General features: G+C 58.6%; 1 protein-coding gene across 6 annotated transcripts in view; it reads left to right on the forward strand.

Moving 5' to 3' along the window:
* ITGB4 (integrin subunit beta 4) overlaps positions 1 to 26,591 on the forward strand; it is a 27,832-nt gene continuing 1,241 nt past the window's right edge. The window contains exons 1-37 of one of the 6 annotated variants that reach the window (XM_036900208.2): positions 1 to 213; positions 3,158 to 3,246; positions 4,274 to 4,356; positions 4,595 to 4,696; positions 4,849 to 5,053; positions 5,555 to 5,651; positions 6,039 to 6,210; positions 6,718 to 6,981; positions 7,343 to 7,432; positions 7,738 to 7,860; positions 8,283 to 8,447; positions 8,631 to 8,707; positions 9,270 to 9,472; positions 10,992 to 11,095; positions 11,216 to 11,317; positions 11,486 to 11,615; positions 12,228 to 12,350; positions 12,439 to 12,545; positions 13,288 to 13,321; positions 13,497 to 13,688; positions 13,966 to 14,069; positions 14,358 to 14,416; positions 14,536 to 14,559; positions 15,556 to 15,704; positions 15,797 to 15,976; positions 16,687 to 16,835; positions 18,563 to 18,767; positions 19,532 to 19,683; positions 20,038 to 20,218; positions 20,328 to 20,465; positions 22,478 to 22,660; positions 22,748 to 22,879; positions 24,044 to 24,274; positions 24,801 to 25,037; positions 25,188 to 25,346; positions 25,791 to 25,940; positions 26,376 to 26,564. In XM_036900208.2, the coding sequence (XP_036756103.2) occupies positions 3,168 to 3,246; positions 4,274 to 4,356; positions 4,595 to 4,696; positions 4,849 to 5,053; positions 5,555 to 5,651; positions 6,039 to 6,210; positions 6,718 to 6,981; positions 7,343 to 7,432; positions 7,738 to 7,860; positions 8,283 to 8,447; positions 8,631 to 8,707; positions 9,270 to 9,472; positions 10,992 to 11,095; positions 11,216 to 11,317; positions 11,486 to 11,615; positions 12,228 to 12,350; positions 12,439 to 12,545; positions 13,288 to 13,321; positions 13,497 to 13,688; positions 13,966 to 14,069; positions 14,358 to 14,416; positions 14,536 to 14,559; positions 15,556 to 15,704; positions 15,797 to 15,976; positions 16,687 to 16,835; positions 18,563 to 18,767; positions 19,532 to 19,683; positions 20,038 to 20,218; positions 20,328 to 20,465; positions 22,478 to 22,660; positions 22,748 to 22,879; positions 24,044 to 24,274; positions 24,801 to 25,037; positions 25,188 to 25,346; positions 25,791 to 25,940; positions 26,376 to 26,564 (5,074 nt within the window). In that variant the 5' untranslated portion in view covers positions 1 to 213; positions 3,158 to 3,167. Of the gene's footprint in view, positions 214 to 3,157; positions 3,247 to 4,273; positions 4,357 to 4,594; positions 4,697 to 4,848; positions 5,054 to 5,554; positions 5,652 to 6,038; positions 6,211 to 6,717; positions 6,982 to 7,342; positions 7,433 to 7,737; positions 7,861 to 8,282; positions 8,448 to 8,630; positions 8,708 to 9,269; positions 9,473 to 10,991; positions 11,096 to 11,215; positions 11,318 to 11,485; positions 11,616 to 12,227; positions 12,351 to 12,438; positions 12,546 to 13,287; positions 13,322 to 13,496; positions 13,689 to 13,965; positions 14,070 to 14,357; positions 14,417 to 14,535; positions 14,560 to 15,555; positions 15,705 to 15,796; positions 15,977 to 16,686; positions 16,836 to 18,562; positions 18,768 to 19,531; positions 19,684 to 20,037; positions 20,219 to 20,327; positions 20,466 to 22,477; positions 22,661 to 22,747; positions 22,880 to 24,043; positions 24,275 to 24,800; positions 25,038 to 25,187; positions 25,347 to 25,790; positions 25,941 to 26,375; positions 26,565 to 26,591 lie in introns of those variants that run through there. The other 5 variants (XM_036900207.2, XM_036900209.2, XM_036900210.2 and 2 more) reach the window with 5 other exon arrangements.

Below are 26,591 nucleotides of genomic sequence, written 5' to 3' on the forward strand. Positions count from 1 at the left end.
AGGTGCGCGCGGTGCACAGGAATGCGGCGGCCTGACTCACCAGCGCCTCCTTCCTACCTGCCGCCCGCCCCATAAAGCGGCCCCCTCCCCGCCGCCGCCGGCTGCCCGCCCTCCCTGAAGCCCGCCCTCCGGACGGTCCCGCTCGCCCGCGCGCGCCGGCAGCCAGAGCCGCCGAGCGGAGCCCAGCGCGGCCAGGGCGCGAGTCCCGCCAAGGTAGGTCCCGCAGGCACCCCAGCGACACGGGCTCAGGGCGGGAGGGCAGCCGGGGGTCGCCGGCACTCACCCCTCTCGCCCCTCCCGTGTCCCGGGGCGCCAGGGCGGGGCGCCCGTTCTGGGACCTCTGAGGCCAGGAGAGGAGAGTGCCCACTCCAGCCTCGGCAGCTGCCCAGGGGCACTGGCTGGGAGGGCTGGCTGGTAGGGCCGGGTGGCTTTTGTTTCCTCTGCTCTTCCTGTCCTGAAAACTGGCGGCCCTGACCCCCTCTCTCCATGCTGTCCAGGGCAGGTGCCCAGCTTGCTGGGGTATTATACCCGGGGCAGCTAGGGGCAGAGCGGCAGGGGAGCTGGAGAAGGTTGTGGGCCTGGGCTAGAGGAGGGCGGCAGGGAGAGGCGTGGGCATTCGGTGGGTGTGTGGGAGAAGTGCACAGAGGTCAGTCGGTGGCTGGCAGGTCTGCTGGGCTGGGTCCCTCTGACGTTTGCAAAGAAGGTAGGGGGAGCAGCCACCCAGAGTCACAGCCCCACCCTGTTCGGCTGGGCAGGGCCTGCTGGTGTGACATGGCAGTCCATCTAGGGCCTGGGGAGTCCCTGACTTTCCTGGTAGCCAAGCACACACCTGCCCTCCCAAAGTCGGCTCTGGACACCCTTCCTCCAGGAAGCTCTCCTGACCTCTTCCAATAGCCCGGGGGCTGTGCTCACCACTGTAACCTCCCGCAGTGCCAGCTCCCTTTCCCACCGCTCAGCCCTTGGGTGGCCCTCTAGCTGGGGTGTAGAGAATCTCCAAGGCTTCAGGGGCGGGCTCTAGGCTCCTCTCCTGCCCCATGGCCTTGCCACACCCTGAGCCTGAGGACTGAGCACAAAGTGGTCTGGAGGCTGCTGCTTGGGGCACAGCTGGAGTGAAGGCTGAGGATCTCCATCCTGCGGGCTGAGGGGACATACGACCTGGGGAAGGGTGCCTGGCTCCTTGGCCTGAGTTCCGTGGGTAATAGATAAGCTGAGGTGGGAAAGCTGGAGGGGACAGCTGTGGTGGGCAGGTGCAGAGGGGCTGAGCAGGGGTCCTGTGGGGTGAAAGGGCGGGTGGGGTGGGGAGAGCTTTGAGCCTGTGTGTGGTGTGTGGGTCACAGTGTGCGTGTCCGTGCACATGCACGTCCCTGGGTGTGCTGCAGCATGACACCATTCCGGCTGGCGATCACATACTCCCCGGTGCACCAAAAGGCCCTGGTGGGGCCCAGGTGGCCTGGAGAGCGTGTGTTTGAGTGCTTTAAATACTAAGCACAAGTTGAATCAAACAAAACACTCCTGAGTTTGTTTAGGACCCTAACTGCCATCGTATGGCCTCTGAGGATAATGTGGAGGTTAAATGGCGGGGTGGGGGAGTCTGGACTGTGGGGCCAGTTCAGGCTTCCCCACTGCTGGCTGTGGGGTGAGGAAGGCCCCTGCAGTCTTCTCATCTGAGAAATGGGAATAATGCAGTCATGCCCCACTGGGTTCTTGCACAGATTAAATAGCAATCATGTACATAAAGGGCTGGGCATGTGCCTGCTGTGTACCCAGCCCGTGGGCACAGGAGGGTGATTAAGAGCTGAGCTCAGCCCTCCAGTGCCCATACCTGCATGTGTAATGGTGCCCCAGGGAGGACGCAGTCTGCAGCCTGTATTGTGTAGCATGTGGGTGTGGTGCCCACACCCCAGAGCTGCAGGGCAGTCATTTCCCGCAGGAGCACCCCTGCTGGCTGGCTCAGGGCTCCCTTACTCCAGGCTCCCTTACTCCAGGCCCCTCTTAGGTGGTGGCTCCTCCCCAAAGGGCTTTGCCTGGGGATATGTCGGAACCTCTTGGGGGCCATTTGCCTTGGAGGGAGGCAGGCAATGCCTTCCTGCCTCTGCCACAGGCCTCCCCAGCATTGTGGGGACCTCGTCTCCCCAGACACTGGGGCTGCCCCTTCCCCACAGGCCAGGGACTGGGAAGGATCCAAGGAGGGCCAGTGGGCATGCTCTTAGGCCACTGGGGGATGGGCCCTAGGGAAAGGCCCTGGCCCTAACCTTTGCCCTCAGCTCTGAGGGCCTGGTGGCTCTGGTCAGCCCCTTCTCTTCCTGAGGCAGCAAGCTACCTACCCATCTTTTAAAAGGCCTTTGAATGCCAGTGCCTGCCCTGAAGGTCAGTGATAAGTTGAAATGGCTTAATAGTGAAGCAAAGATAGGTGGGGCTCCTGGGGGGGCCTGGCACCTGTGTATACGTATGTGTGTGTGAGTAGGCAGGAGGGGCTTGTAATTAGCTCTGGGCTAACTTTTGAAAAGTGATCTGCTCAGGGGCCTTCAAAACTCAATTCTGGGGCAGGCAGAGGGGACAAGACAGGGGACCCTACCTCTGAAGGGTTAGGCAGCCATTGCAGAACCTAGTGGAGTGCAGTGAGCTGCCCCCTCCCCTCTGCAGCCCCCAAACTTTGGGAGGGACCCCTCTCCTTGTGACCAAATCACCCTCACCAAAGGGTAAGTGGGCCAAGACAGAGAGGGGGCAGGAAGGTAGAGATCCTTAGGAGGTGGCCCCCCTGTTGGGTGAGACCTGACCCAGACCCACTGGGGTCTGAAAGGCAAAGACAGAATAAGCCTGCCCTGTCCTCAGGGACACCAGCACAAGAGACTTGGCTATGGGACAAGCTCAGAGCCCAGAGTCCTCACTGGTGAGAGGGTGGGGGCCTCTCTCAGCAGGGCACAGGCCTGCAGGGTAGCCACTCTGGTGGAGGCAGCAAAGGGGCAGTGGAAAGGAGGAGCTGGGGCCCTGGGTCCTGCCACTCGCCAGGCCGTTGGCCTTGAAACATCACCGAAGCTCTCAGAGTCTCCGCTTCCACACCTGTGCAATGGGAATGGTGGAGCCCTGATGGGGACCTAGTGAGCTGACAGTGGGACCAGAGCGGTGGAACGTCATGTCAATTACTGCTGTTACACAGGAGGAAGAGGATGGCAGGGCCGCATCCCAGCCCGCTGACCAGGCTGCTGCTGGCCGCCCTGCTGAGCATGAGCCTCCCTGGGCATGTGGGTAAGTCCAGCACCTCCCTGCAGCACCCCTCTTGGCATCTTTCAAGGCACTGCCCTCACACAGGCGCCTCTCATGGGGTCTTGCCAGGACACTCACTTAGCCATTCAACAACCAACCACTGCCCACTTCGAGGGCTGGGGAACTGTAAGCCCGAGCAGCGTGGACAAGAATACTGAGGGGAGGGTGGCTTGGTCTAGAGGAGAGAGAAGACTCCCGGCCAGAGCACCAAGGCACTTGCAGGATGTGCTGAGGCCTCGAAAGCCAAGCTGAAAAGCTTTATAGGAATTTGGAGGAGAGAGACCGGTGGCCTATCACCTGCTCTCTGAGTGTCTGCAGTCAGCAAAGGCCTGGGCCAGCTCCTACCAATGAAATTTTGCCTGGCAGTACAAGCCATGTTCACAGCTTGAAATAGGCCACGGTAGGAGTATTTGCACCCTGGACACTGGCAAATGGTGCAAGTGAGGGCCTCCCCTGCCTCACCAGAGCCACTGGTAAGCATTGACAGCACCCCTGGAGCCCAGGAGATCACCCACTGTGTACACCGGGTGCATGTAGTAGGTCCCAGTATGATTTTAACTGGAGAGAAGCAAAGGAAGCCCCAATAATCTTGCAGAAACGCTGGAGTTCTTTATGTTTTTTACTTCCTTCGTTTACCAACAACTTACTGTAAGTCAGGCTTGGGCTGGGCCCTGGAGATACAGTCATAAACAAGGTACACAGTCCCCTTTACCATGGAGGGGCAGGTGCGGGGGATGGCCAGGGTGGCCCCACTAGCAAGTGGGCCAGGCCTCTGTCTCAGCCCCTACCATCCTTCCCTCCAGACTTGAGTGGAAAGCTCAGGTTTAAGACCTAGCTCTGCCAGTTTTTAGCTGGGCTACCTGGGGGGAAGACCACATACCTGCTGACCTCCATTCCTTCCTTGGTGACTGGGGAGATAATCCCCACCTCCCTCAAATAAGGGTGTGCGTGGGAAAGGGCTCGGTCACTGGTGAGGTCCATCTCAATGGGTCTGCCTGCTTGTCCTCAGCAAACCGTTGCAAGAAGGCCCCGGTGAGTAGCTGCACAGAGTGCATCCGCGTGGACAAGGACTGTGCTTACTGCACTGACGAGGTGAGCGGCTGCCAGCCTGCCCACCTTCCTTCGCGGGGGCCCCAGCCTGGGAGCCCCACCCTGCCATGCCCCAGCCCTGGCTCTGGTCACATCCACACTTGCCACACCCTCAGCCCAGCCTTGGGCCAGGCAGGTGTGGGAGAACAGGGGAGGGTCAGGAAAGTCAGAGGGAATAAATCCAGGGCTGGGGCAGTGAGGGGATGGGCACGGCCTCCTGACCCCGTTTCCTTCCGGCCAGATGTTCAAGGACAGACGCTGCAATACCGTGATAGAGCTGCTGGCTGCAGGCTGCCGGCAGAAGAGCATGGTGGTCATGAATGGCAACTTCAAGATCACAGAGGTGCCTGGAGCAGGGGTCAAGGGAGGGGGGCCTGCCATGCTCAGGACTGGCTGTTTATGGAGGTCCATTGTGTCCCCTGGCTGAGCTGAAAGGCTCCCCGTCGGGCCTCTGGAGTGACCATCCAAGCCAGCTGCCCCCTTCCCTGAACACAGGAGACCCAGATTGACACCACCCTGCGACGCAGCCAGGTGTCCCCCCAGGGCCTGCGGGCCCGGCTGCGGCCAGGCGAGGAGCAGCACTTCCATCTGGATGTGTTCGAGCCCCTGGAGAGCCCCGTGGACCTGTACATCCTCATGGACTTCTCCTACTCCATGTCTGACGATCTGGACAACCTGAAGAACATGGGGGAGAAGCTGGGTACGGCTGGGCCCGTGTGGAGGACGTGGGTGGGCCAGGGCATGATGGGGTGGCCTCCCCCAGCTGGCGGGGCGCCTCCTCAGGAGACCAGGGCTCAGCATAGCTGCAGCCACCTGAAAGAAAAGACAGGACATCTGAGTCCCCCAAGAACACCCTCCCCCCTCAGGGGGGTCCCAGTCAGACCCCGCTGACCACTGCGGACCTCAGAAGGCCCAGGCCGAGTGGGCAGCAGAGCCCTCTGGTCCCGGGAGCACCCACAGCCCTGAGGCTGAGGTGCAGTCCCAGCTCTGCACCCGCCCCCATCCGACATGTTCCACGCAGGACTCTGGGTCCTCCGAGTCCCATTTCCCTCATCTGTAAACAGGGACAAGGGCTACTGTAAGCATGAAATGATACCCAACACGTGATGTCCCTCCTCCTTCCCACGCCAGCCCTGTGCCCCTGTGTTGAGGCAGGGATGTGAGGGTTCAGCTGCTCCCTCTTTTTCCTGTTGACTCCCAGCTGGGGTCCTGAGCCAGCTCACCAGCGACTACACTATTGGATTTGGCAAGTTTGTGGACAAAGTGAGCGTCCCTCAGACAGACATGAGGCCTGAGAAGTGAGTGACCCTCTGGGCAGGGGTCTGGGCCATGTGGCCCGCCCACTCTGCACCCAGGCACTTAAAAGTCTTCTGGTTGAACTTATTTACTATGTAAGAATTTGTTCACCATGTAAGAACTTGTTCGTTATGCTTCAGAAGATTGGAGACTGTTGAGAATTAGGCTTGGGGTGGATTAATGATTGTGCATTGAGCATTGACTCCCCTACACAGAATTTTATTGTTGTTAACAACCATTTGATCAATAAATATGAGAGATGCCCTCTCAAAAAAAAAAAAAAAGTCTTCTGGTTGAAAAGAGCCTCGGGGATGGTCCCCAGAGAGGGTGGGCATGGTGTCTGTGGGGTCTCCTCCTCCTGACTCTCTCTCCCTGCCCCCCCTGCCCAGGCTGAAGGAGCCCTGGCCCAACAGTGACCCCCCCTTCTCCTTCAAGAACGTCATCAGCCTGACAAGAGACGTGAAGGAGTTCCGCAATAAACTGCAAGGGGAACGGGTCTCAGGCAACCTGGACGCTCCTGAAGGGGGTTTTGATGCCATGCTGCAGACGGCTGTGTGCACGGTGAGTGCTAGCGAGAGTCCTGCCAGCCCAGACCAGGACTGTGCTTTTCTCCAAGGGCACCAGCTGCCCACTGGCCTGCTCTGGGGCCAAGCTGAGGCCCCGGCCCAAAGACTCCTCTAGGTGGCCCTTGATTACGATCTGGGTTTAGCTGTGCCATGCAGCAAGGTCCCCCAACCTGAGCAGTCACAGCCTGCTTCTGTGTTGGCCAGCAAGGCAGACATAAGTCCTGGGGTTCTGGAATCTTCAGATTCCAAAGCCAGCCTCCCACCCAATTTCCCTGCTGATGCTACAAGTCTCCAACTGTTTCCTGTCCCCCATCCTTGGTTTCTCTTTTTCACTGTCATCACTCACGTGCTGTCTGTCACATGCATGGTGGCTGCATGCTGTCCATCCCGTGCCTTAGCTGCGTCCATGCTGGGACACACGTTCACTGTCAGGCACTACACTTCGATGCATATCGCCAACAGGCATAAAGCTTGATGGGCATCCCGTCTTTGTCCTTCCCAGATGGACATTGGCTGGCGCCCCGACAGCACCCACTTGCTGGTGTTCTCCACCGAGTCGGCCTTCCACTATGAGGCCGACGGCGCCAACGTGCTGGCCGGCATCATGAGCCGCAATGACGAGCAATGCCACCTGGACGCCACGGGCACCTACACCCGGTTCAGGGCCCAGGACTACCCGTCTGTGCCCACCCTGGTGCGCCTGCTCGGCAGATACAACATCATCCCCATCTTCGCGGTCACCAACCACTCCTACAGCTACTACGATGTAAGGGGCGGGGCCTCCCTGGGGAGAGGGTTCGGGGTTGGGGGCGGTCCACGGACCTTCTCAGACGTCCTCCCTCCCTTCCTACCTTTCTTCTTTCCTCATTTCCTTTCTTCCTTCCCAAAAGTTTTGGCCCCTCCCACCCTGGGAGTGGGCCCTGGTGGGACAGGGAGGTCATATGCCCACCCCCAACCCAGCTCCCAAGCAGGGGAGAGCTAACAGGGCAGGAGCTGGAATACACCAGCAGGTTCTGGGCCTTAGTTTCCCCCTCTGCAAAGTGGGAATAACCCCAAAGCTGTTACCTGGAGTCAACAAGATGATATTTGTCAAGGACTTAGCCCCGGCGTGGCATTCTCTCCTGCAGAAGCTGCGCACGTATTTCCCCGTCTCCTCGCTGGGGCTGCTGCAGGAGGACTCATCTAACATTGTGGATCTGCTGGAGGAGGCTTTCAATGTGAGGGGTGGCGTGGGCCCCAATCTGAGTCCTTCTGGGCAGGGCTGCACAAGAGGCAGAATGGGCAAAAGATGTCTTATCCAGGGTTGAGAAATGGGATAGGCCAGTGAAGAAGGGTCTCTGGTGGTCCCTGGGGGTCCTGAGGAGCACACCATAGCCTGGCCCCGGGTTCCTGCAGGTTCTGCCACCTCGACCCCCCCACCCCCACCCCAGTCTTCCATGCACGTGGAGGTGGAGCAGAGCCAGGCCAGGCCAGAGTGGGTGAGCCCAGACTCCCCGCCCAGACCACCACTTGCCTCCTTTAGCGAATTCGCTCCAACCTGGACATCCGAGCCCTGGAAAGCCCCCGAGGCCTACAGACAGAAGTCACCTCCAAAAAGTTCCCAAAGACAGAGACTGGGTCCTTTCGCATCCAGCGGGGAGAAGTGGTAGGCCTCTGTGGGGACCTCGGGGCAGGGAGGGCACGCACAGCACCCGGAGGTGGGGGTTCTGCCCAGGCAGAGGTCTAGTGTGGCCTCCAAGTCAGACAGGCCCAGGTTCAAAGCCCCCAGTCAGACACTTGGCTGAGCTTGGTGCTCTTTGTCTTGTCCTCATTGGACAGAGGGGTTAATGAGCATGGAGCTCAGGGGGTTGCTCAGATGCATGAATGGCCTGTATGCGGTTCTTGTTTCTGTCGTTGCTATTGTCATTCTGACTGTGCCTGGAAGGAGTAAGTCCTCAACCCTGAAGAACGGTGAGCAGGATGCTGGTGTCAGGGATCCAGGAACAGCCTTGAAACTTGAGGGCCAAGAGCCTTCCCCTCCTGGTTGTCTGGCCAGGCCCACCTTGGATGACAGTGGGGTCCCTGCAGGGCACCTATGACGTGAAGCTGCAGGCCATCGAGCATCTGGATGGGAAGCATGTGTGCCAGCTGTCAGCCGCGGACCAGAAGGGCAGCATCCACCTGAAGCCCTCCTTCTCTGACGGGCTCAGGATGGACGTGGGCATCGTCTGTGACGTGTGTCCCTGTGAGCTGGTACGACATGGCCCTGCCAGGTGGGAGGGAGGAGCAGGGCTGACCGCTCCGGCCCTGAGTACTGGAGCAGAGCCTCCTGCGGCCACAATCGCCCTTGTGGGGCGCCCTGAGGGACAGAGGCAGCAGAAACGTCCAGTGGGCCTAGCCCCCCTCCTCCCACACCCCGTCACCCTCTCGTTCTAGCAAAAGGAGGTGAAGTCACCTCGCTGCAACTTCAGTGGCGACTTCATGTGTGGACACTGTGTGTGCTATGAGGGCTGGTAAGTGTGTGGAGTGAAGCCAGTACCCAGGATGCTAGTGGCTCCCAGAGGGGACTGGGCACACCATGGGTGCCCAGCTGAGGGTGGGGTGGCAGGTCATAGCAAGGTGGCTCCAGTTCAAAGCACTTTAAAATGCAGAGATATGGAGGATATCTCTGGAAAGACCTGCAAGAATCAGGACTGTGGTGGTTGTCAGGGCGTGGGGACTGGGTGTTAAGGGACAGGCACAGGAGGGAGACTTACTTTTCACTCCATACCTGTTTTAACTTTAGTATCCTGAACCATGTGCACAAATTACCTAGTCAGAAATGAGCTTGAACATGAATGTAGTAAGGGCTTTTTAAGCTTCAAGACACTGAACAAGTCTGTCATAACTTGATGAAGGGACCCTGGGAGGGTCTCAGGGGACTGAGGTTTGAGTGTCCGCTCAGCCACTGCTGTCTGCGTGACTCAGACCCACGATGGCCCTCTCAGAGTCTCAGTGTCCTCATCCGTAAAATGGAATAGTAAGAGCCCCAGCCGTCCTCCCGGGCTATGGGCACATGACTGGCACCTTCCTCAGGAGCGGCAAGACCTGCAGCTGCTCCACTGGCTTGCTGAGCGACACACAGCCCTGCCTGCGGGAGGGTGAGAACAAGCCGTGCTCTGGGCGCGGCGAGTGCCAGTGTGGGCGCTGTGTGTGCTACGGGGAAGGCCGCTATGAGGGTCCGTTCTGCGAATTCGACAACTTCCAGTGTCCCCGCAACTCTGGGTTCCTCTGCAACGGTGAGCTCAACGGCCCCTGTGGCCAGGGGTTGCCTGGCCCTTGCCCTGCCCCAGGCTGACAGTCAGAATCCCCACGTTCAGACCCAGCCCCCCTCTGGACTCCCTGAGAGCTTCCCCTAAGTCCACACGCAACCCGGACCTCTTTCCCCCTTTACGATCTTGACGCTCAAGGCCCTTGCCCCCTGTGTTTAAGACCCTGGCGCCCCTGAGGTCCTCCAGTCTATGCCCATCCCTTTCTCCAGTCTCCCATCTCATCGGAGTGAGTCCCACCCAGCTCAGCCCTCAGTGGTTGATAGTATATGGATGCCTGTCTTCCCTCTCTTAGAAGATGCTGCATTTCTAGCACACAGAGCCTGGAGCTACGTGTCCTCTGTAGCCCCACAGGGCCTAGCAGGATGGTCCAGGCCATGGGCACTTAGGCCAGGGCTTCTGTCACAGAGCCCAGACAGGGGCCACAAGGAAGGATCCACCGGCCAAATGGCAGAGAGTGGATGAAAATCCACTCATCAAATACTTATGAAGCCCCAGCTGTATACTTGCCACTGGGAGTTAAGCCCCTACTTTTCTACCTTTCCTCTGTTCTTGCTTTTGTCTGCCATTTCTTCTCTTCAACTGTGCATCCCAGAGTGTGTGCATATAAATGCAAGGAGATCCCAGTGTATCTAAAGAAAGACCGATGTTTGGCACAGGCAGAACTGCAAGAGAGGAGGGAAGGGAGATGCCGCTGGGGAAGGAGACAGGGCCAGGGTACGAAAGGGTGGGTTTCAGTCTAGGAAAGTTCCAGTTCTAAGTCTAGTCCAAACTTTTTCTTCAAAAGCCAGAAAGTAAGTACTTTCAGCTTTGTGAGCCATATGGTCTCTGTCACATGCCATTATAGCAGAAAGCAGCTAGAGACAATACATAAACACATGAATATGGCTGCATTCCAATAAAACTTTTGCAAAATTAGGTAGTGAGTTAGATTTGGTTTGCAGGCCATAGTTAATCAGCCCTTAGTCTAGTCTAAGGATATTGGGCTTTATCATTTGTGTCAAAAGGAATCATTGGTTTTGATGTCATTTTTTAGCTATTTGTATGTTAACCTTGTATCCAGCCACGTTGTTAAACTCACTTATGAAACCTAATAATTTATCTATAGATTACTGATATTTTGTGACTTGTTACTTGAAAATAATGACAGTTTTATTTATTACTTTCTAATATTTTTATGTTTTATTGTTTTTCTTACCTTGTTGCATTGGCTTGGACTCATTAGAGTTCTTAAACAGGGGAGACACATGATTGCATTTGTGTTTTGGGACAGTCACTCTGGCTGCAGAGTGGAAGGTAGAAAGTGGAATTGAGATGGAGAGATGGAGGGAAGGAAATTCCAAGGAACCGAGGAAGAGATGTCCCTGCCCCTGGCTAGGGACATCTTGACTCCCAAGGTTCAGATCCCACAGGGCCTCCCAGCAGGTGGGTAACCAGGACTGCAGGTATGAATGTGGTTCTCCTCTCCCTTCCCTTCCCATCTCTGCAGCCCGGGGACACTGCTCCATGGGCCAGTGTGTGTGCGCGACTGGCTGGACAGGCTCAAGCTGTGAATGTCCTCTCAGCAATGCCACCTGCATTGACAGCAAAGGGGTAGGCCTGGGCGTGAAGCTGGCAGTGTGGGGTGGAAGAGAGAGCCCCGGTCAGAACCACGCATCCTCTCAGGCAGGGATTGGGGTCCAGCTGGCTCAGTGGTCCCTCCTCTTGCCCCAGGGTATCTGTAATGGGCGTGGCAACTGTGAGTGTGGTCGCTGCCACTGCAAACAGCAATCGCTCTACACCGTGGACAGCACCTGTGAGATCAGCCACTCAGCCGTAAGTGTAGGATCTCTGGGGTGTGGGGATGGGAACCTCGGGCATGGAGCAAGGCATACAGGGCTGAGCCTGGTGCCATAGGAGCGGTCCAAGGGTGAGAGGTTGGAAGAGTGGGCTTGGTAGAGGCCTGTCCAGCACAGTGCCCGCCTGCCCTCCTTGCCCACCCAGATCCGCCTGGGCCTTTGTGAGGACCTGCGTTCCTGCGTGCAGTGCCAGGCTTGGGGCACTGGTGAGAAGAAGGGGCATACGTGTGAGGAGTGCAGCTTCAAGGTCAAGATGGTGGATGAGCTTAAGAAAGGTACGGGGCAGGGCCGAGGGCCAGGGGGTGCTGAGAAACTAGGTAGGGGGTAAGCGATGGGGCTAGAGGTGTCACTCATCTAGTGGCTATAGAGCTGGGCAGGGAACTCATAATCCAGTTCGAGGTTGTGCAGTCCAGAGAGAAGGATTCCAGACCTGGGAGAGGTCACAGGATCCAGACAGGGCACACAGACCTGGGCAGGGGGCACAGCTGAGCAGGAACCAAAGAAGATGGGGAGGAGGCACCTGGCTTGAGCAGGGGGCGAAGAGCTGAGTAAGGCGTGAACACAGCAGGCACACACAATCGGGCCATGGGGGCGCATAGCCTCCTTTCCTCCAGGTCAGATAAGTGTTCTAGAAGCCAAGCTCCCGAGTGATGCCCAGCACGGGGAGTGGAGGGACACAGATGAGCAGCCTTTGATGCCCCTGGGCAAAGAGCAAGGCAGCACCCCACTTCACCCTGTCCCTGTGCCAGGGGGCTTGTGTCCTTCCCCAGAGATATGCCTTCTGCCCTGCAGAGGCAGCACGGGCCGCAGAGTAAAGGACATCTCACCAGGCCCTGGGGTCCCGTGGGGTGGGGCAGGGGTACCCTGCTGACTGTCTGTGGGTGCAGCTGATGAGGTGGTAGAGTACTGCTCCTTCCGGGACGAAGATGACGACTGCACCTACAGCTACACCGTGGAGGGCGATGGCTTCCCCGGGCCCAACAGCACTGTCCTGGTGCACAGGAAGAAGGGTGAGCTGGCAGCCCGGGAGGGGGCGGCCCACGAGGCCCTGGTGCAGGATGGGCACCACCGCTCCTCTCCCTCCTCTCTCCCGCCTAGACTGCCCTCCCGGCTCCTTCTGGTGGCTCATCCCCCTGCTCATCTTCCTGCTGCTGCTCCTGGCCCTGCTGCTGCTCCTCTGCTGGAAGTACTGTGCCTGCTGCAAGGTGAGTGCTCCCCGGGTCCCCCAGCAGGGTCCCCACCCCTGCCAGGGACCTAGCCCCCGGCCAGGGTCCTCGTAGGGAGCCGCGGTCAGGCAAACCTGTCTTCTGCCCAGCTTTAGTGCCCCCACACCTAGCCCCTCACCTCTGCCAATCATCAGTGGCTGGAACCTGGGAGCATCAGTCCTGGGGCCAGCCCCATGCAGAGGGCCATGGCAGTCAGCAGGGGAGGAAGGGCCCTGCCCACCAGCGGCTGCCAGTCTCACTGGAGAGAAAAGACAGAAGAGCAAAGCATGGAGAATGGCAGGGCACAGAAACCTGAACTGTAGGTGCAGGGACAACGCTCTAGCATCCCAGGTGTGGAGTATTAGTGTGGCTGCAGAGGGAAAGAAGTCTGTGATCAAATACATTTGAGAAACAGGTTTCTTCTCTGCAGGACTTCTCAGAGCCTTTGGTCTGTGCATAGTGAAACTATAAGAGGGGCATGCTTCCCAAATGAGTTTGATCACAGAACCTTTACAGAGCATCTGGCAGGACCAGGGTCCCATGGCACAAACTTTGGGAACGCACTGCCCCTCTGTACTTGCCCTGTACGCCCCACACCTCAATCCCAGCACTGCCTTATATCCTGGTGTCTGGGGGGAGGCACTGTTGCCCCTCCAGACGTTCGCATGGGTAGGGTAGAGAGGCTTACCTGGCCTGGGTCAGCTGTCCTGGGCCCTCATCCCCCACCCACCTTGTCTCCTAGGCCTGCCTGGCGCTTCTCCCTTGCTGCAACCGAGGTATGGGCCTGGCACTAATGAGGGCAGCAGGGCTGACTGCTCTTTGCCCCAGCTGGGGTCAAGGGCAGGTGGGGGCCGAGTCTGAAACAGAGTGGGGAGGCTGTAGGGGCTCACTTGGAGGGGTGTGTCTGGGAGGGTAATGGAGGAGCCCCATGCTGAGGGCCCTGTCCCACAGGCCACATGGTGGGCTTCAAGGAGGACCACTACATGCTGCGGGAGAACCTGATGGCCTCCGACCACCTGGACACGCCCATGCTGCGCAGCGGGAACCTCAAGGGGCGTGACACCGTCCGCTGGAAGATCACCAACAATGTGCAGCGGCCTGGCTTTGCCACCCACGCTGCCAGCACAAACCCCACGGAGCTGGGTGAGGCCTGGGGCTGTGCACGACAGCTCTTGGCTGCGCTCGGGGGCTAGAGCATGTTCACTACTGTTCCTGGGTCCAGTTCACACCATTCCTATTTTCTCTGGGTGTTGGGTGCAGGCACAGGGTTGGCCACCTTCAACCCTTCCTGATGGTACAACAGTCCTCAGGGGCCCAGCCAGACAATTGTCCCCCCAATCCTACCATTGGCTCCTGGAGGGGGCTTGTGGGGTGCCCACCATGCAGCGGGCTGACAACCCCCATCCCTACCTGCCCCTAGTTCCCTACGGGCTGTCCCTGCGCCTTGGCCGCCTTTGCACTGAGAACTTACTGAAGCCTGACACTCGAGAATGTGACCAGCTGCGCCAGGAGGTGGAGGAGAATGTAAGGGTCAAAGAAGTTAATCCCAGGGCATCTGGCATCTCTGCGATGGTTGTGGGAGAGCAAAGGGAACGCAGCTGTGGAACCTGGATTTTTCTGGGAAGGAAAGAGGGGCTTTCTCTTTACTTGTGCCTGGTCTGGGTCATCCTGGGACCTGCTGTTCCCTGTGAATGTTTCCAGAAGGGGACAGGCAGTGTGCATGTCCATGGGCATGCCCCCAGCCAACCCTGAGAGATCCTCTGGGCCTGGATGGCTCTGGGTAGAGGCTCATGACCCTCCCTTGCCTGGCAGCTGAGCGAGGTGTACGGACAGATCACAGGCGCGCACAAGCTCCAGCAGACTAAGTTCCGGTGGGTCCTGGCTGCCAAGGGTTGGGTGGGAGAGCTACTCAAACTCCCGGTTCCAGGGATCCGAGACAGACCGTGCCTCTACCCCAGAGACCATCTTTGTCCCCTCTTTGTCCCCACAGGCAACAGCCCAATGCCGGGAAGAAGTGAGTTGAAGACACGTGGGTGGGGCAGTCCCAGCCCCAGCTACCTGCCCCATCTGCCCCCTGCTCCACCCACCTCCATCCCCATCGCACAGGAAGGGAGAGCTGTATGTGTCTGTCATGAATTAGGACCTTCATTCAGCAAAAGCTGATGTGAAGCCCTCACTATGAGCCAGGCCCTGGACGAGCTCCCTGGTAGGCCGCAGGGAACTGAACAGACGCAGTCAGTCCTGCTCCGTCCTCCTCCGGGCTCTAAGGCCTGGATCTTGTGGGCACCTCTGGGTGCCAGGCAGGTTTACCAAGAAGATGGACCAGCAGTTCACATACCTCTTTCCCAGTTCCCACCCCGGGTCCTCACCCTTAATGGGGGGAGTGAGGCAGGGGCCTCAAAGCAGATGACAGAACTGTGCAATAACAGAATTCAGGCTCGCTGAGCACCCCCATCTTCATGAGTAGGAACCATTTAGACCAGCATTGTGATCGCTTGCAATGGGCCAGGCCTTTCTCTAAGCGCTTCCTGTGCCTGGGTATCTTGTCCATCCCTCTCAACCCAGGGAGGCAGGTACCATTGCTATTCCTGTTTCGTAGAAGAAGAAACTGAGGTTTGGAGAGGTTAAGTAACTTGCCCAAGACTACTTAGTTATTAAGAAGTAGAGCCAGGTGGTTTGACTTCAGTGCCCATACCCTTAGCACCTGCGCTGTCCTGCAAATACTCCCGCCATCACCAGCCCTTCTCGGAGAGGCAGGCGGGGGTACCGCACTTCAGCTATGAGGACACTGAGGCTTGGGGGATGCAGTTGCAATGGCCTGGCTGAATCTGCAGGGTGTGGGGTTGTGGGGGGACCCACATGGGCCCTAGGACTGCCCAGATCTAAAGACCCTGCACTTTTTGCTGCCCTGCCTCTTGTCCTCTGATAGGGAGAGGACAGGAAGGAGGGGCAGGCAGGGGCAAGTGCCACCATGCTGGCCAGCCTGATGCCTCCCCACCTGCCCCCCTAGGCAGGACCACACCATTGTGGATACGGTGCTGACAGCGCCCCGCGCAGCCAAGCAGGCCCTGCTGAAGCTCACCGAAAAGCATGTGGAGCAGGGAGCCTTCCATGAGCTCAAGGTGGCCCCCGGCTACTACACCCTCACTGCAGACCAGGGTAGGTGGGCAGGCCCCCTGCACTGCTGCCTTGCACCTCCCACTCCATGTGGCCTCCAGACCCCCATCTGACTGCCCCCCATGCTCACCTAGATGCCCGGGGCATGGTGGAGTTCCAGGAGGGTGTGGAGCTGGTAGATGTGCGGGTGCCCCTCTTCATCCGGCCTGAGGATGATGATGAGAAGCAGCTGCTGGTGGAGGCCATCGATGTGCCCATGGGCACTGCCACTCTTGGCCGCCGCTTGGTAAACATCACCATCATCAAGGAGCAAGGTTGGTCAGGGCGGGGGAAGCAGGGGGGCACAAGGTGGCCTCTGGGGCCCCTTCTCCTCCTGATAACCAGGTGGAAGTGGGGCCTGGCCATGTGGCCTGGGCAGTCGCCTAACCTCTGTGAGCCTTGGTTTCTCCATCTGTAAAATGGGTATCAGGCTCCTGTGAGGGGTATGTGGCCATATATCTCTGTACATAGCTGTCCCACATCCCTCCCCTTGTTCTCTCCCTAATGGCCTTTGAACCTAGGAGATTGAATGGCTCTCCCTAGGATGCCAGGACATCGGAGGAGGAAGAGAACTGGGTGGGGAAGGCCTTGCACAATGACGCCTAAGCTGCCTTCCTTACCTGCTCCTCAGGGAGCCCAGAGCTCCTGACAGCTGTCCTTTCAGCATTCAGAGGCCTGTTCTGGTCCCTACCCCTCCTCCCGCCTGCTTCAGGACCACAGGCCTTGTCCTGCTCTGTCCCCAGCCCTTGGTCTCTGGTTTTGCTGCAGCCTGGCCACCTTTCTGTGCCCTGATCCTTCCAGGATGTCAGTTGGACACTATTCCAGCCCCCTCACCTTTTTCCTTTCCTCTGCCCTACCTGGAGAGCAGTGGGTGAGGGGTGACAAGCTGAACCCTGGAGTCTGGGCTTGGCGGAGTCAGAGGGAGTGTGGGAGTTGAGAGGGACTGAGGCCGGGACTCCCTGACCGGCGCCCGCACTCCTTGTAGCCAGTGGGATTGTGTCCTTTGAGCGGCCTGAGTACTCAGTCAGCAGTGGGGAGCAGGTGGCCCGCATTCCTGTTATCCGGCGCATCCTGGACAATGGCAAGTCCCAGGTCTCCTACCACACGCAGGACAACACAGCACGGGGCAACCGGGTAAGACTCCGCCATGAGGTTGAGGGCACATCCCAGGGGCCTGACGGGAGCAGGACACGGCAGCTGCCAGCCACTGGATGCTTGTGGTGCTCCTGGCTGGCCTCCCAAGGACATGCCCCCTGCTCCTGCCACCCCGCAGCAGGGTGTCTTGCTTACCAAAAGTACCAGTGAGGCCCCATCAGTGCCAGGAACTGAGGCCAGGGACATGTCCAGACCATTCGTGTCCCCTTCTAGCAATCCAGGATCCACCAGGGCAGGCCAACCCTTCATTCGGATGCAGACTCCCCCGGTCTGCACTAGTCTCGGGGCTTCCAGCTCCTGGCCACACCCTCTTCTTTCCTTGTTGGTAGGACAGTTCCCATTACTGCTCCGATGAGCCCAATAAAAATCCCAAAGAATTTGCATGCCCATAAATTTCATTGCATATGCCATATTATACAAGAGATTAATATTTTGGTATTTAACTATTTTAAAAAACATTTCTGTTATTTCCCAATTTTTTATTTTGAGAAGCTTCAGACCTACAGATAAAAAGGAAAGACTAATAAAATTAGCACCCATTTACCCTTTACACAGATTACCAGTTGTTAATGTTTGCTTCTGTGTATATGTAGATATAGGTATATATGCATGTGTACAGGTGCCGATGTATCTGTAGATCTATACCTCTGTCTCTATAACTGTAGAGAGAAAGGGAGAGAGTTGTGTTTGTTTAGTTTGTTCAACTATTTAAAGTAAGTTACAGACATCCTGTAGAGCCTAAACACTCCGGCAGGCACCTGCTAAGAACAAGGTCGTTCTACATCACTACAACATAACTTACAACCAAACTGAAGAAATGTCACCTGTACTTGGACCTAATAATTAGTCTATATTCTGATCTACCCACGTTTACATGTCCTTTTGACCTTTGTTCCCCCAACCCAGGAACCAGTCTAGAATCTGGCATTGCATTTTGTTGTCATATGTCCCTTAGTCTCTTTTAATCTAGAACATACCTCAGCTTTGTCTTTTGTGACTTGACATTTTTGAAGTGTTCCCCTAGGTCAGTTGTCTTGCAGGCGACTCCCACCTGTCTCACACTTACTGTTTCCCAGACGACGCAGTGCCTGAAATTGCAATGTTAGCTTGAAGCGCCACCTGGTGGTCATGTGTCAGAAGGACACTCCCCTTGGCAGTCGAGCTACCGCACATGTACATGGGCACATACACAGTCATCCTGGGATGTTCAGGAAAACTCTGGGGCATTGAAAGAAGAAAACTGGAGCTGATGGAAGCACCTCACCCTAGTGGGATCTCAGATTTCAGAGCCACTGTGTAGGGATGGTTCCTTCCTCCCTGGGTGGGACCTGCAAATCCCAGTCCCCTCACCCACCTCCCAGAGGCTGCCTGTGTGGGACTTTCTGTATCTCCTGTGCATCCGTCTTTGCGTTGGTTCAAATCCCAGCTCTACCACAGCCACTTGTGTGAATTTGGGCAAGTTTTTCCACCTCTGTGTGCCTCAGTTCTTCTGTAAAATGGGTCAATAATATCTTTATCTCACAATGTGTGAGACTCAAATGAGCTAATATTTGTAAAGTGCCTGACACACAGGAGCTTCCCTATAAACATGAGCTGTTTCTCGTCCACGCGGGACAGTTTCTGCAGAATCCGTGCGGTTGGAGGGAGCATGTGGCCATGACTCACCCCCCCACCCCGGTCTGACCCCGACTCCTGCCCACTCCCAGGACTACATCCCCACGGAGGGTGAGCTGCTATTCCAACCCGGGGAGACCTGGAAGGAACTGCAGGTGAAACTCCTGGAGCTGCAGGAGATGGACTCCCTCCTGCGGGGCCGCCAGACCCGCCACTTCCGCATCGAGCTCAGCAACCCCAAGTTTGGGGCTCGCCTGGGCCAGCCCTACTCGGCCACTGTCATCATTGGGGACCGAGGTGGGGCAAGCAGGGTCAGCGTGAGCAGGTGGGGAGGGAGGTCTGGGGCCTCTCAACTAAGGCTGCCAATCTTAGCAAGTCAAAATACAGGGTGCCCAGTTAAATCTGAATTTCAGGTAACAATGAACACATTTAGTATAAAAATGTCCCCAGCAATATGTGGGATATACTTCCACTAAAAAAAGTATTTATTTCTTGTTTATCTGAAATTCTGATTTAACTAGGGCCCTACTCTCAACCAGAGAAACTGAGGTCTGTTGTATTCCCTAGGCCTGTGGGTGGTGCTGTGAATGCCACCATTAGGCCTTAGCCCTTTGACTTCTACCTCAGTTCCAACTAAAATGTGGGTCTTTCCCCAAAGAACGGGTTCTGAGTCCTTAGCTTCCAGTGTGGTGGTGTCCGGAAGCCCACCCCCAGCACAGGGTCTTGGGAAGATGGGAGAGGAGGCAGGATTCCCAGGCAGTAGAGAGAGGAAGGCAGCAAATGCTCGCGTGCGGAGCACTCCCTTGCCTGCCAGGGGAGGAGGAGGGGCAGGCGAACGCCCTCCTCCCTCTCATGCCTCCAGAGCCCCCCCTGGGCCCTCCACCAGGCTGGCACGTTGCCCTCTGCTGCACCAGAGGCCAGGGTGGGCAGGTGTCCCTGGAGGGCCACCGGGGGAAGGAGTCTGAGTCTCTCGACCTCTGTGGTGGGGAAAGTGGGGTCCTGCCTCCCTCAGAGAGGGTGTGCCTGAACTGGGTGACCTGCCCCGACTTGACCCACTACAGACGAACTGGACCGGAACTTCATGAGCCAGACCCTGTCATCATCCCCCCGCGGTGACCTGGGCGCCCCACAGAACCCCAATGCCAAGGCTGCTGGGTCCCGGAAGATCCACTTCAACTGGCTTCCCCCTCCTGGCAAACCGACAGGGTACAGGGTAAGGTAGGGGGCAATTAAGGAAGTGCATTGGGGAGGCCTGGTGCCCACTGGGGAGGTGGGCTGCCTGAGGAAGAGGGGATGGCGTGCTTGGCACCAGTGTGCCGAGCAGCAGTGGACGACGGGAGCCCCACCTGTGCCTGGGAAGAGGGAGGACCCATCCATGAGTGTTCAGACATTTGCCCTCCTTCCTGAAATGTGCGTCCTCCCCTGACCGGTGCGGACCCAGCACGCCAACCAGCGCCTCAATGTCTCATCTATGCTAAGGGGACAGTGAAGGCAGAGAAGGTCAGCAGAGGGATGAGCAGCTCTGGTGCTCGCTGCTCCCCACTGACCAGCCCTCTCCTGGGAGCAGGTGAAGTACTGGATCCAGGGTGACTCTGAGTCTGAAGCCCACCTCCTCGACAGTAAGGTGCCCTCAGTGGAGCTCACCAACCTGTACCCATACTGTGACTACGAGATGAAGGTGTGCGCCTATGGGGCGCAGGGCGAGGGCCCCTATAGCTCCCTGGTGTCCTGCCGCACCCACCAGGAAGGTGAGGCCTCACCACGTCTGTGTGTCCTCCAGCCTGCACCCCCCACCTCCCAGAAGTCTGCCCTTCCTCTGCGGCTGACCGCTCTCTTCCTGCACCTCCCCACCCCCAGTCCCCAGCGAGCCAGGGCGTCTGGCCTTCAATGTCGTCTCCTCCACTGTGACCCAGCTGAGCTGGGCTGAGCCAGCCGAGACCAACGGCGAGATCACAGCCTATGAGGTCTGCTATGGCCTGGTCAACGAAGACAACCGTAAGGACCTGGACCCCCCCCTGCTGCCCCAGGGGTGGAGACAAAGTGGGAGGAAGGTCACACTGTACTGGTCAGTGGATGCGCCCCACACATCTGGTTGCCTGAGGCATCATTAGGTTTGTGGTCAGGCTTGGTCTGGGTTCCATTCCAACGTCAAGCTCAGAATCTCGCAGGGTGGGTGGGAATGGAAGGCCTGAGATGACATTTATGTGATAGGCTCACGGTCCCATGTGGGTGCCTTCCCATACAGGTAACCAGAGGGGCTCATTTCCACAGAGCTCTTTAGGGCCAAAGTAAAGTAGCCAGACTTAGCAAATAAAAATAGAGGATCCCCTGAATTTCAGATGAACAATTTTTCTAGCACATTTCACGCAGTATTTTTTCTGGCAGCTGTAGGCCAGAGTGCCTGGCAGAACTGTTATTTCTTCTCAGACCTGGAAGGAGGGAAGGGTGGGCGACCCCTGCCAATTGCCCAAATGAGAAAGCCCTGGAGGGAAATTGGCTCTGCTTCTCACCTGGTTTAGGGACCCCCTCGTTGCTCCCTCACTTCTGCTCGGTCAGTTCCAGGAATGGGGAGCTCACCACCCCCATACGACCTTGGATGCTAAAGCGAGTCAGGCTGTGCACTCCCAAGTCGCCCAACAGGCCGGGAGGAGACCAGGGGGATCGCTCCAGGCGTCCAGCTTGTGGTTCTTCCCTAGCCAGGCAGACCACACAAAGCCTTCCCAGCAGCCGCATTGCACCTGTGGCTTATTCTGAGTTGGCAACACCTGGTCCACCCCTGGACCACTTCAGGAAGCCTCCTCTGAGCCGGACTTCAATCCCAGGAGTGATAAGGACCCCAACGAAAGCTCATCCCTGATGCTTTCAACCTTGGCTTCAGCCTGCTGGGGCCTGACCTGTGCCAGGGAGTGTGCTGGGCAGGGCACCAGCACGGTGGTGTGTGCCCCTCCTCTGCCTCCTACTAGCTCCAGGAGACAGGAGAGGCCTCCCCCCAGGCTGCTAGGCCTCCATCAACCAATTCTTTTTGAGCACAGTTGTTTGCTGAGGTAGACATCAAGCTCATCAGGTGTTTTCTAGAACCCTCCTTTGGACATCTTTGGAAACTAGGACCTTGGCCTCTACTTTTTTTTTTTAATTTTTTTATTAAGGTATGATTGATATACACTCTTATGAAGGTTTCACATGAAAAAACAATGTGGTTACTACATTTACCCATATTATCAAGTCCCCACCCACACCCCAATGCAGGCACTGTCCATCAGTGCAGCAAGATGCTTGGCCTCCACTTTTGTACCCTCTCTGATTTCCCAGAAGCTTCCAGCATGGTGGGCCCCATCTCATCCGGGCCTCGGCACCATAACTCCCTCAGAGCAGCCAGGGTCTCTGCCTCCTTCCTCCCAGGGCTGCATGTGTGCTTCTGTGTGTGAGTCAAGGATTGCTGCTTGGCCTCTGTTCTCTGCTAATCTGACACCACTGGCTCTCTTGCACCCTCCACTCCACTCTGACACTCTCAGCTCTCATAAGCCTCAGCCTTCCTGAAGGGCAGCACCCCTGAGCCTACCCCTCTGCTCCCATCCTTATCCATCCCCATTGCAGGGCAGCCATGCCGGGTGTTCAGATGTCCCCACCTTAGCTTCCTCAACAGAGCATTTGGGGTTTGGTAGTGGACAGTGTGACATAGATGGTGACAGCGTCCCCACCTCTGGAGTGAACCTCACACAGAGGCACCATGGACACAGGACCATTTACCAATCAGTAGAGGTGACTGTGGGGCCAACTTGAGTCTAGTCCTGGCCCTGCCACTTAACGTATGGATGAGCCCTGCGGAGAGTTGGTGACACTGTTCTAAACTGGTCACGCCTGGGCTCTCGTGGCTTGGCAAGCTGCAGTTCAATAGCTGCCTGCTCCCTGAGCCCCCTGAGAGCCGTGTGGCGGAGCTGCCGCCTCAGAGGGGGCTGGGACCTGGCTGCAACCTGGAGGACCCCTCTGAGGAGCCCTCCCTGCCCCAGGACCCATCGGGCCCATGAAGAAGGTGCTCGTGGACAGCCCCAAGAGGCGGATGCTTCTCATCGAGAACCTGCGTGAATCCCAGCCATACCGCTACACAGTGAAGGCGCGCAACGGGGCAGGCTGGGGGCCGGAGCGGGAGGCCATCATCAACCTGGCCACCCAGCCCAAGCGGCCCATGTCCAGTGAGTGGTGGGTGAGGAGGTACAGGGCAGACGGGAGGACAGGAGACCTGCACTGGGACCCTAGCTCACCCCCTCCCACCCCTGCAGTCCCCATCATCCCGGACATACCCATTGTGGACGCCCAGAGTGGGGAAGATTATGAAAACTTCCTCATGTACAGCGATGACGTACTACGCTCCCCAGCTGGCAGCCAGAGGCCCAGCGTCTCTGACGACACTGGTGAGTGGGTCTGGGATCCACAAAAGGAAGGTGGGGATCCTGGGAAAGGAGCAGGGCTGTCACTGGTGTCCAGAGAGAGGGAAGGAGCCAGTGACCACTGAGCACAGAGGTCAAGACTACAAGTCTCCTCTCAGTCCCAGATGAATATCTGAAGAGGCTGCCATTTGGCAGGCACTGTATTGGCGCTGGGAACAGAGGGGACAAGACTGACGTGGCCCACATGAAATCACATGCACACCTGTGCATGAGGGCAGTCAGATATGTGCATGCAGCAGATGCACACAGGATCGTGCAAGTGTGCATGGCTCATGCACATGGAACCGCATGCAAACACAGCTGTGCGATGGAGCTGGGACCTCTTAGGCTGCCTCCCAGGGATGGCGCTCTGTGGGAGGCGATGGGCATGGGCCAGGAGCCCGGAGCAGCCACCTGGCTGGGGCCAGTAAGGCAGGGTCCCTCACTGGCCCTACTCCTCCTCACTCCTGATTCCCTGCAAAGAGCCCACAGCTGGGAGTCCCTGTTACTCAACTTTAGCTCTGGCTCCACTGTGGGACGTCACATGAGTTGGTCACCTGCTCTGTGCCTCAGTTTCCTGATCTGTAAAATGGAACGCCAATCACACACCGCCATGAGTAAAAATCCTCCAGGATTTGTATTTTCTGCCCTGCCTCTGCCTCAGTCCCCCCTATGAACACACACCTGCTCCCATGGGGCCAAGCCCAAGAGCCTTGGGCAAGGTTTTGAAGGTCTGAGGTAAGGAGCAGCTGGTAGGAATCAGGTGCCCCAGCTCAGGGGCTACTAACACTGTCTGTGAGTCTCTCTGCGGCTCCTGGAACGTCTGTGGGAGGCACGCAGGGGAGACCTTACTCTCCCCACGACACAGGTGGGAAAGTGAGGCTCAGGGCAGGGAGGCCTCACGGCTGGCGGCAGAGCCAGGGCTGCCGCCGGTCTCCTGGCCACGCTCACCCACCCGGAAGGGCTCTTCCTCCGCTAGGCAGGCCGAAGGGCTCGCCTGCCGCGGGGCTGCCCGCCATGCGCCCCCCATCCCAGGGAGCCCGCGGACGGGCTCACGTCGCGGCGCCGCCGTCTCCGCCCCGCCGGGCCCCCTCCCGCAGCCGCCCGCGCCCGCCGGCGGTGCCAACGGGGCCCTTCGTTGTTCCCAAGGCGGCGGCTGGAAGTTCGAACCCCTGCTAGGGGAGGAGCTGGACCTGCGGCGCGTCACGTGGCGGCTGCCCCCGGAGCTCATCCCGCGCCTGTCGGCCAGCAGCCGGTGCTCCTCGGACGCTGCCGAGCCGCCCCGCGGCCCCCCGGACGACGGCGCCCGCGGGGGCGCGGGGGGTGCGGGCGGGGAGGGCGGCGGCCTGGCCCGCAGCGCCACGCCAGGGCCCCCCGGAGGTGACGGGCTCTGAGCGCTGCGCCCCGCCCTGCACTCACCGGGGCTCGTGGGTGTCCTGCCTCAGGGCCCCAGCCTGGGCCTCGGACGGCAGGCTGACCATTAAGGCCTAGCCAGGGGACCTGCCACCGCTCGGAGGCAGAACCCCCCAGAGCCGAGGAACCCCCAGGGCAGGTGCTGGGTTCTCCCCAAAGCGGGACTGCCCCCGGGGCATACAACTTGAGCATTCTGTTGTGCGCAGTGGGCAGGCCCAAGGACACTGCCCCAAGTGCAGGGGCGGTAAGCCTCCCGGCTAGGGGGCGGGCATCCTGCCAGGCCAGGTGGCCGGGGCCGCAGGCGTGGCCGTGTGGGCCGCGGACCCCTCCGGAGACCCTGCGCTTCTGCCTCTGGGGGGCGGAGGGAGGCAGGCTGTATTTATGCCGAGACGCAGGGAGTAGGTAGTCCTGGGAGTTCCCAGGGCCACAGCCTGCCCCATGGGGTGCTGGGGCTGGGCAAGCCTGCCCAAGTGACCTTGACCTCCCTCCGCAGAGCACCTGGTGAATGGGCGGATGGACCTCACCTTCCCGGGCAGTGCCAACTCCCTGCACAGGATGACCTCGGCCACCACCACCTACGGCACCCACCTGAGCCCACAGCTGGCCCACCGTGTGCTGAGCACATCCTCCACCCTCACTCGGGACTACCACTCGCTGACCCGCACGGAACGCTCCCATCCGGCCACGCTGCCCAGAGACTACTCCACCCTCACCTCCCTCTCCTCCCACAGTGAGTGCCCCCCGCCAGCCCTGCCTGTCCTGCTGACCCACCCTCTCTTCCAGCTCCAGGAGGCTCCGGCCGCTGGTTTGCTGCCCGCCGCTGCCCAGCCTCCAACACACACACTTCCTGCCCCCTCACTCCTGTTTTGTCCCACCCTAGGCCTCCCTCCCATCTGGGAAGACGGGAGGAGCAGGCTTCCACTGTCCTGGGCCCTGGGGCCCCGGAGCCCTGCTCAGGTGAAGGGGCTCCCCCGCTCTGGGGACTCACGAGACGCTATAATTCTGGCTGCGCAGCCTGCAGTGCCCTCTTGGGGCCCAGGTAGTACAGGGTGGCCATCCTGTGTCTCCACAGCTGTCTTGCTCCATCTGTCACCCATCCACCCACTGCAGCCACTTCTCATGCTCGCCGTGCCCTCCATCCCATCCACATCAGTGCTGACGCCTAACGCAACCTCTGACCTTCAAGGGGTGCTGGGCTGGGGCAGGAGAGGGGCCAGGCCAGCTGAGTACAAGCAAGGGACTGGCTGACCCATGGCGCTCCCCCTTTTGGTACAGGCAGGGCCCACACCCACTCTGAGGATGTGTGGGGGATGCCAGGTGGCCTGGATAGGGTGTTGCAGGTGGCATCAGGCCAGGGTGAGAGTAACACTGCTCCACCTGGCCAGTGCTCAGCATGGACAAGAGCTGGGGAAGGTCCGGGAATAGAACTAGGCCTCCTGCCCAAGGACCCCGATACAGGCTGACTGTGGCCTCCTGTCTTCAGGCACCCACTTGGGGGCAGGCCTGCCCAACACACCCACCCGCCTGGTGTTCTCAGCCCTGGGACCCACGTCTCTGAAAGTGAGCTGGCAGGAGCCCCAGTGTGAGCAGGTCCTGCAGGGCTACAGCGTGGAGTACCAGCTGCTGAATGGAGGTGAGGCGTGGCTGCTGGTGGCGATTGAACACCCCCAACCCAGCCTTTCTGAGAGGGTCTTTCACTTCCATGCCCCACCGCCCTCATTGCCACCTCTCTCAAGTCTTCATCTATCCCCCTGGGCTTCTCTCCAGGTCACTCCTCTGCTTGGTTTTACCTAACAAGGCCTCATTGCCCTAGGGACCCTGGGCCAATGCGGGCCTTTGAGGGAATTTGGAAGTGGCATGTCTCTGGGCAGACACACTTGCAACATGACCTGGGCCCATGAACAGCCAGAACAACCAGCCATACCGTACTGGGCTGACCCCAACTGTACCCAAATCACAGCTAATCCTGGGTGGGTGACCAGGTCTTGGTGGTAGCCTAGGGAAGGAGTGGAATCAGGCCAGGGTGGGAAAAACGCTGCTCCATTGTCTGCAACCGCCCCCCACCCAGGTGAGATGCATCGGCTCCACATTCCCAGCCCCAGCCAGACTTCCGTGGTGGTGGAAGACCTTCTACCCAACCACTCCTACGTGTTCCGTGTGCGGGCCCAGAGCCAGGAAGGCTGGGGCCCAGAGCGTGAGGGTGTCATTACCATTGAGTCCCAGGTGCACCCCCAGAGCCCACTCTGCCCCCTGCCAGGTGAGTTGCCCCCTCCCACCCCGATAG

The sequence above is a fragment of the Manis pentadactyla genome, chromosome 4 (genome assembly GCF_030020395.1).
Source record: "Manis pentadactyla isolate mManPen7 chromosome 4, mManPen7.hap1, whole genome shotgun sequence".
Taxonomy (NCBI): domain Eukaryota; kingdom Metazoa; phylum Chordata; class Mammalia; order Pholidota; family Manidae; genus Manis; species Manis pentadactyla.